This window comes from Lolium perenne, chromosome 3, assembly GCF_019359855.2.
Source record: "Lolium perenne isolate Kyuss_39 chromosome 3, Kyuss_2.0, whole genome shotgun sequence".
Taxonomy (NCBI): domain Eukaryota; kingdom Viridiplantae; phylum Streptophyta; class Magnoliopsida; order Poales; family Poaceae; genus Lolium; species Lolium perenne.
The window spans coordinates 20,722,642-20,732,415 of record NC_067246.2 but is presented as its reverse complement, the minus strand read 5'-3'; the positions used below and the strand labels follow the sequence as shown (position 1 = coordinate 20,732,415).

The 9,774-nt window shown below is 40.9% G+C and overlaps 1 protein-coding gene across 1 annotated transcript; it reads left to right on the top strand.

Annotated features, from left to right (window-relative positions):
- The first annotated feature begins 809 nt into the window (after positions 1 to 809).
- On the top strand, positions 810 to 9,774 carry LOC127341050 (wall-associated receptor kinase 3). Its single transcript, XM_051366815.1, has 4 exons — positions 810 to 1,289; positions 6,964 to 7,408; positions 7,513 to 7,674; positions 8,474 to 9,774. The coding sequence occupies exons 1-4, from the start codon at positions 846 to 848 to the stop codon at positions 9,640 to 9,642; spliced, it is 2,220 nt and encodes a 739-aa protein (XP_051222775.1). The 5' UTR covers positions 810 to 845; the 3' UTR covers positions 9,643 to 9,774.

The window sequence follows — 9,774 nt, the reverse complement described above, 5'->3', positions numbered from 1 at the left end:
TGCATCTGAATAGTCACTAAGAAGAGTGGAACTGGACCTCTGAAAAGTAAGACCAATCTTTCTTGTGCCATGAATATACCTCAAAATGCGTTTAATAGCAGTCCAATATGCAGTAGTAGGAGCATGAAGATACTACAGACCTTATTAACTGAAAATATTGATTGGGTGAAGACAGACAATGTGGGTTTGGGAGCGCTTGTTGTCCGAATTTATTTATTTATTTAGCCCTCTCTAATCCTCCATGACATGCTAGTTCATGTTGTTTTTTTTACGGAAAGTGCACTGATCTATTAAAAACGTCAACAATAGTACAAAGAATTCTAAAAGTAATAAGAACACAAAAAGATTTTTGGACCACCTAGCGATAACTACAAGTACTTGAGCGAGCCGAAAACACATCGCCGTACTCGCCCCTCCCTTACCGGGGATATGCTAGTTCAGGTACTTACGTGTTTTGTGCAATCCCTCCAGTTGAGTTCTTCTCGCCTTCCTTTGACAATTTGGCAATATCTAGCTACATGCATCGGTAATAAAGATGCAGGTCCAACCGATGACTTGGACAGCTTGCTTGTTGAGAAAAACAGGTTAGCGGAGATGACATATCCAAAATGTACATATATTTCAACTGAACTAATATTATAATTTGAAAGACTTTGTCATTGTCCAAAACGTCACCTTCCAGTGTAACGAAGAGACGACTAGCTAGTTATCGTGAATAACAGAGCAATAGAAGTAGTACTCGCTTGCTTTGTCCATTCGTCTATTTATAGCTCACAATTGCACCATTACTTCTCAGAGAAACACAAATACTATACGCACGCTACGGCAAACATTAACCTGCAATTATGAAGCTGGGGCGTTCTCCTCTTCTTCTCTCAGCTGGCCATCTTTTTCTCTGCCTTACGGCGATTTGGGTACTGACCACCGCCGATTTAGCGGCAGGCCAGCGTCCCGGCTGCCCGGCAAAGTGCGGCGACGTCGACATCACGTTCCCGTTTGGCATCGGCGATGAGTGCGCGTTGCACAGCGGCTTTGGCCTCAGCTGCACTACCGTCAACGGCACCACGAAGCCATATGCGGGGACTATCGAGGTGACCAAGATCTCCGTGCCAGAGAGCAAGGCCTGGCTGAACACGTGGGTCTCCTCGCAGTGCTATTTCCCATCTAACGGGACGAACTACCTTAATGCATGGTTGAACCTCAGCGATACACCTTTCTGGATATCTGAAGTGGATAACGCAATTATCGTCATCGGGTGCAATACTCTTGCTTATATGACAAGCTCTTCTGTAAGTATTTCGACATTTTTTTCTATTATTTACTATTTATTCTAAAATACTTCTGTTTTAATAAATGTTCAGCGGACATTTATTGAACTTAAATTTTTTAAAGAAGATGCTTCTTTAAAAAATTTAAGTTCAATAAATGTCCGCTGTTACAGGAGAACTACTACCTCCATACCGGTTTATTGGTTTTACACGTATCTCTAGATCGTAAATTTGATCAACTTAGTACATCATACTATATATTATTAAAAATATATCATTACAAACTTCAGATATTATACTTTCTAATGATACAATTTTTATATTATATATTTTACGAAAATAGTGGGCTATCTAGGGGAATAGCTACACATCCTCATCCAACCATTCATTCACCCTATAGGACATTTCAGACCATAGATACATCTAACAGCGTGCGGGTGAGGAGCGCAGTAGAGAGAATCGCGAGGGCCAGCTTCCGCATCCAGTTCCGTTATTTCTTTAGTCGATCTGGATTTGTTTGTCATGTTCTATTTCCCGTAGATTTTCTTCACCGTTTGAGGGAATCAGGGCCAGGTTTATTTTTGTTGTACATGGTGTTCTCCCGATCCAGATTCAGTTTGCTAATTTGTTGGAATTTCTGGCGGAAATGTGTTCCCGATTCACTGGTACAAGTAAGCTGCCTCATTCTCTCTCTTCGTAAAATCCCTATTGCTTTCTCATGGAGAAGCATAATTCATCTGTGTGATTAGGTAGATGGATTTGGTCTGCTCTAGTCTGCTCGAAGCACATCACCCATGTTTCTGGTTTGCTATGTGTGATTAGGTAGATGGATTCGCTTGCTTCTTCCGTCAGATTTATTAGTTGATTGATTTTTCATATGTAAATTTTGAAGCTAGTCTGATGAATTTTCTTCAACCTTTTTTTCGATCTGGACTATGCTGTGTTGCCGCTCCCTTGCTATTTTTACAATGTTCATATTACTTTAAAAAAATGTTCATTGCAATAAAGAAGCTATCCACGCGGAGGAGGATCGGGAGGAGGACGGTGGTGTCCGTGCCCCAATCCAGTGGCAATGGTAGCAGGTCCCGCGTCTGGGTGCATCGATAAATTGGGTGGCCGCCGGTGGCTGCCATGGCTTTTCCCTGTACCCTGGTTGTTATGTTGCCCTTTTCTCTGTTTCTCTCTTCTCCGTAAAAGTTCAGAATAATTGACTTGGATGTCGAGAAAATTATTATCAGAATTCAGAGATCATCTGTATCGTGCTAGAACGATCTGTTTCCTGGTTTTGTTTTTAAAGATTTGGTCAATTCAAGTGACTATTGACTTTCAAAAGGAGACGGGCAAGGGCGGAGCCATCCACGGTTTGGTTTTGTTTTTTCGTGGAACAGCGATGCTGGTAAAGCACTGCACTGTTTCTTTATTTTGCAGATTTTGAATGGCCACGGTTCTCCTTTTAGTAGCAGTTTTTGGACAGGCACAGTTCTCCTATTTTGCTGTTTTTGAACAGGCATGGTTTTGCAAGAACGGGCAGGACTAACGCAGTTCAACGACAGCACCAATCACCAAACAACATCGTACGACCGTAAGCCTAGGCGTAGCTACCAATCCCAGATAGAAAATTCGCTACATTAGTTAAATTAACGATCTAGAGATACACGCAAAACCTACAAACTAGTATAGAAGGAGTAGCCCCTTTTTACCACAACATCGACCCTAACAAAAAAACAAGGTAGACATTAAACTTTTCACGATCTGTTCTCAATAAAGACATCAAGGCTGTGCTGACCTTCGACTTGAAAGATACGTTCTTTTATGTCTAGCGTAGACAAGTAGCTTTTGTCTTCTGTTCATTTTTCTACCCAGCAACCCCTAGATCTTCTCTCGCCCTCAACAGATCAACCCTCAATTTGCCTCCAAATTAATTGCTAGTCATTCTATTTATGTTTGTTTGTAAGGACTTCTAGATCCTCTTTTTGGTCATAATCATGTGCCGGTTTTCTTATCCTGTTATTCCACAGTCCTTATATGCAACATCAATTACTGTGCCAAGAATACGTTAATATACATCCCACAAGACCATTGTTTTGAAAAATATTCAAAGTTTTGCATCCTCCACAAGTTTGGCCCAAAACAGAACCGAATAGAAGATGTTGAAGTTGACCATTGACTGCAACGAGTTGTCCCTAGTTGTCTCTAGTCATTTATTCTGAGGTACCGTCAACAGAAAGAAACGAAGTTTATAATTGGATTAAATACATTGATTACATCTAAGTCTAACAAATAGGATACATAATTTTTTTTCCTCCAACTAGAAATCATCCTCTTAATTTATTCAAATTGCCACAATAATATTCATTAAATATTGACAGTGGCCCTCGCAAATGGAAGGGCATCGTCATTAGTTTCTAAGAGGCAATAGCATCATCTTTGGTATGTTCAAATTGACCAAGAAATGGGTTTTCAGGTTCATGGATATTCATAGGATATGATAGTTAATTATATTAATTTATATGAACTAACATAAAATGCATTCAATCAAATCATATGAGAACCACAAACTCATGTGCGGTCAATATTTTTTTAAAAGGTTATTCTCAAAGAACTTTTTAAATTTACAACTCATTGAAATATTAAAATCTATAACCGATATAAAAAATACTCATATGAAATTCATCAGAATTAAAAATTACGATAGTTCATAATATTTTTTTAATAAAGGGTTGAGAACAGATATTGGTCGACCAAATTTCCATTTTCTTTTGATTGGTTGATCACTGATTAGTATTGGAGTTAGCTTCACCACAGCGGAGACGGGGAGGGGCAAGGAGGGGTCAAACTCCCCTAATTAATGCTTCATCATCCCCCTAAACAAATCAACCATGTATACTTGTGCCAGTATTTGCCTCATGTCCATAGATAATGGTCTCATTAATCTATATGTCCTTGCTTAGTCGCCGTACCAATTCATGTGTGCGACAACTATGAAGGCCAATTGACCAGATGATCCATCTTTCAAAATTTCAACCATCGTCTCGGTTTGGTACTTGTCTGTTATTCTAGATAGATCAAGCGGTCGACTCGCAGTCACTTGGTAATCTTGTCAATCAAGTCCATCTAGTCTAGTTTTACATCCAGCTTCTGGGGTGTCTATTGGTGTTCGTGACCCTCGCACCGCCAGGAAACTACCGTGGTGGTAAACGCACCAGCGACTAGATTTAATAGAAACAAGAGTATAGCTTTAAAAACTTTACCATGATGTTTAGATATCAAATATGTCACTACAAACAAACGAGAATCGTGCATTGTTGTCACTAGCTAGATGGTTGTGGCACATGCATCTACTTTCTCCCTAGTGAAGTAACAAAAGGAAAAAGGTAATACAATAGCGGATCTCAGATTTCTGTCACTTCCAATAACCGCTACCACATTACTCCATCTAATGCACACATTCTTCCACACACGCCCTTGCATACAAGTTTGATCAATACAAGTAATTAAGGACGAGATAGTAATATGTATCTATTCATATATCAAACTCATAATAACGAATGCAATCTCACATATCATCTCATAAGATCAATATCCACCACATAGAAATTACATAAATATGTCCATAATCATGTTGAGAAACTCACATGGATCTAACACAAATCATAGCACAAGAGATAGATAGATGAAGCTACTTCCACAAATCCATAGTCTGGAAGTGGACTACTCCCTTATCTTCCTGGAGGCGCTTATGGTGATGTTGGAGAGGCTGAGATGCAACCGAGGATTGACTCCGGCAGTATTTCCCCTCCAATCTTCGCTGGTTCCGGCTATGTTTCATGGTTTCTGTGTTTTGCCGCAACCTCCTCCGAGAACGTCTCGGGGGGGGGGGGGGGGGGGGTGTTTTTTTGGGCAGTTTTAGGTCAAGACAGAGATCCTGATATGAAGACGGATGGTTGCGGACGCTCGAGCCCGACGTTGGACCAGGTGGCATGGTCCCACATGCTGAACGCGCCACCTAGGCCATCTTGGCCTTTGTGGCTCCCCTCTGCTGCTCCAAAAGCCCAGGGTGTTCTCCTTCGATAAAAAAATGCTCCAGAAAAAAAAATCCTAGTTCAATTTGACTCCATATCGGATCCTGCAACTTAAAAATACGCAAAACAGGTGTTTCATGCCCCGTGGAGTTATAAACCAAATAAACGGGATCATTGGAAAATCTCCAAAAACCAATTTAAAACATGTTTGTAACAACTAATAACATGGAAATAAATAGAATATATGACAATAAACTATAAAGTTCATGTATGCATTTTGCATGCATCACATTCCAATTGATTAAATAAAATTTTGTCAAAGCTTAATTTTTTTTGGTTCTAATGTGGTTTTCTTGTTTCAAGGACTCTAGAGAGATAAAATTTATGATGTTTGGACTTACAAACTCGAGTTATGGATTTATAAGTTTATGTCTATTTAAACACGTTCTAAACACATTTAGATTTAAAGATGACACATGGGATGATCCAACTGGCGGGATTTAATGATCTAATCTTGGTGGTCCATACATGATCCAACGGGTGAGAAGAAAAGGGGGAGAAGGGGTCACCGAAGACGATGCCTTGGTTGTCGGAATAGCGACGAAAACTTAGGAAGTGACAGGGGCATAGTTGTAGGGGCTCCCAGAGTTGGAGAAGTAGGGTACGAGTGTGGCTTGGCACCGGGAAGTCAAAGACGTCTTGCAAAGGGTTGGCGAGGCTTCTGGCGACAGTGGTGACCGGAGGATCTCTAGACAACGATGATCTCTGGGAGTCATTGCGATGTCGTTTGGCTGCGGCATATGACAAAATGGATCTATAAGGACGTGCGCAAATACATGGGAGAAAGAAAGAAATAGATGTCAGGGTTGGAAATCGATGACGGCGGCGAGGCGATTAGCAGATCTCCGATGAACATTTTTTACTGCCTAGCTTGCGGCATGCTTTCGAGCGAGGGATAGGGAGAGTAGATACGGTCGCGAAGTTTTAGAGGAGGGGCTCAGGAGCCATGAGGAGCAACGAGGGGAGTGGGCGACATGGGTGTCGGTTCGTGGGCGAGCTAAATGGGCGGGAGGTTAGGTATGACTCCTGACAGATGGGTCCACCGGGCAGAGAGATAGAGATAGAGAGAGAGGTGGTAGGGCATCTCGGTTGTCTGGGCCGACCTAGTTGGGTTGTTGGCTCTTACTTATTTTTGTTAAAACAATTTTCTATTTCTAGGTTTCAATTTAGTCACAAAAATGGCTCAATACATATTTTATAAAAATCATGAAAATTTCTAAAACTTAAAAATCAAAATAATATTGTAAAATATCATTCACATGCATCACATACATTCATGCATGTTTAAAATTTAAGTTTGCCTTCCATAAACCGTAAACCCTAATTACTTTTTCGAAGCTTTAGAGATATTTAGACATTTAAAATTTAAAACGTATTGCCCCTTTCGGCATCGAACTGCCTTATGTCACTAACAAAAATTGGAATTCCCACCGAGAAACGCTTATACCTTTAAGAAAAGTTTAGTTTTTGTATATAGTTAGAGGTTAGTAATAACGGTAGGAGTATAAGTACAACAAGAGAGCGATGAATCATTAGGAAATATATCTACCTATTCATTTACTTTATTCTGGTTTGGTGTAAGATATCTCATATATACATTTGTTCACGTGCAGTATGTAATAGGTTGCTCTGCGACATGCACCGACGTCACCCTCGAGAATGGCCTATGCTCTGGTGCCGGCTGCTGCCAAGCCGATGTCCCGAAAGACATTTCGTATTATCGTGGCTATTTCAACGAAAACTATAACACCACAAACATATGGCAAGACAGTCCTTGCAGCTACATAGTAGTAATGGAAAAGGCTGCTTTCAGTTTCAACACCAGCTATGTCAAATCGACAGTGTTTTATGATACATACCAGGATACAGTTCCAATAGCCTTGAACTGGCAAATACGGCCGTGGTCTTGCGAGGTAGCACGGAAGAACATGAGTTCCTATGCATGTATCAGCAAGGATAGCGAATGCGTTGATACCACCCACGGCAAAGAGAAAGGTTATCGCTGCAATTGCTCCCGTGGATACAAAGGCAACCCTTACATCATGGGTGGATGCCAAGGTTCCTCCCCTTTTGCTACCTTGCAACATTTTGCATACATCAGTTCTTCATGAATCACTTGTTTGCACAATTTAGGAACTCTGAAAACTATTGTTTTGTTTCAGATATTGATGAGTGCCATGCGAATTACAATCCTTGCGGCATTGAGATCTGCCAGAACACGCCGGGGAATTTCAGCTGCTCATGCCGCCCAGGATATTATATGACGAATGGCGTTTGCGTACCAATTCAAAAGCGTTCCCGTTTTCGGCCTATGCCTGTTGTTGGTAAGTTCCTCTGTTCAGTGAGCACTAAAGTGACTTCACTTGTAGAAAATTTATTGGATGCCACACGGAAAGTAAATATGAAGTTTGTTTTCCGTAGAAGTAAGTCGTGGTTTCCTGATTGGCCGAATATGTACCCCCTCTGATCACAGTTATTTTACCAGACAAGCAGTTATAAGTTCAACCATCACTATTGAAAATTCTATCAACACTGACAAGATAAATTGATACTATTGAATTCATTACAAAATATACGTTGGCGGCATACTAGAAGACTATGCTGATATGTAGTCATACTATGTTTTGTTTTCGATGGTTGATTCTTGTATCAATCCTCGGTGATGCATGAGTTGTAAACAATACTTTTTGGAACTTTATTCTAATAAATGGCTGTGTGCATCATCATGATGCAGAAGCCGGGGTATACCCCCATTTCGAAAAAAAAAACGCTTGTAGACTTACTAAATTTGTATTATCAGACTTATTATGAAACATACACTTTGGAATGCATAAATTTATGAAAAAAATATGTTTATTCAAAAAAATTAGCTGTCAAAATTTTGTATTGGGAGACTATGTCGATATTTTTCAAGAGTATAGACTATGTCGATATTCAAGATGATAGACATGATTCATCAGCGCCAGCGCGAGTAATTGGTATTTCTCCCTTACTGATCGGTACATTCTTTTTTCATAGAAGATATACTGTGATGCTTTTGAAAAGAAAAAAAAACTACAGTACTTTTAAGTGGTTGCTACTAATGGAAAATTCATTCATTTGAAAAAAAATCCCTCGCCGCAGGTGCAAGTATTGGTTTGGTTGTCCTTGTGATTGTTGTAGCTTGTGCATGCTTGATCCAAGCGAGAAGGAGGCTACGGAAAATGAAACAGACCTACTTTCGGCAGCACGGTGGCCTGATGCTATTTAACGAGATGAAGTCAAAAGAGGGCAATGCATTCAAAATATTCACTGAGGAAGAACTGCAGCAGGGGACAAACAACTTCAGCGAAAAACAAGTCCTGGGTCACGGAGGCCATGGAACCGTTTACAAGGGACTTCTCAGGGGCAATGTGGAAGTAGCGGTCAAGAAATGCATGACGATCGACGAGCAACACAAGAAAGAGTTTGGTAAAGAGATGGTAATCCTATCCCAGATCAACCACAAAAACATCGTGAAGCTCCTCGGGTGTTGCCTCGAAGTGGAAGTCCCCATGCTGGTGTACGAATTCGTCCCAAATGGTACGCTCTTCCATCTCATCCACGGCAACCATGGCCGGTCTATCTCGTTAGCTACTCGCTTGAGGATCGCCATCGAGTCCGCCGACGCCCTCACCTACCTTCACTCTTCGGCTTCAACACCAATTTTACATGGAGACGTCAAGTCCCCCAACATCCTCCTCGACGGCAACCACAGTGCTAAAGTCTCTGACTTTGGCGCCTCAATCATGGCACCAACTGATGAGTCACAGTTTGTCACACTTGTACAAGGGACATGTGGGTACCTCGACCCAGAATACATGCAAACATGTTATTTGACAGATAAGAGCGACGTGTACAGCTTTGGGGTTGTTCTTGTGGAGCTTCTCACTGGGAAAATTCCGTTCAATCTTGATGCCCCAGAGAAAGAGAAGAGTTTAGCAATGATGTTTATGTCTGCAATGAAGGAGAATAGGCTGGTTGACATATTGGATGACCAGGTCAAGGGTGAAGACAACATGGTGATTCTTGAAGAGATTGCAGAGCTAGCAAAGCACTGCTTGGATATGTCTGGTAATAACAGGCCCTCGATGAAAGAGGTTACAGAGAAGCTTGACGGACTGATGAAGGTGATTCAGCATCCGTGGGCACCACAAGACCCGGAAGAGATGGAAGGCTTGCTTTCTGAGCCTATGGACAACTCTGCGATTGGGAGTGCTGGATTTTTCAGCATCGAGAAGAAAGCTATTAATGCAATGCAGTCAGGTCGCTAAGTAATCACACTATACATTATTTTATTCTTATACTACTATTTTTCAAAAAGTAGAGATATTATAAATTGTTATATCTAGTTCCGTTGTTCCTTTGATATTGTATAAACGATTTTCTGTAATGTATGATGTATA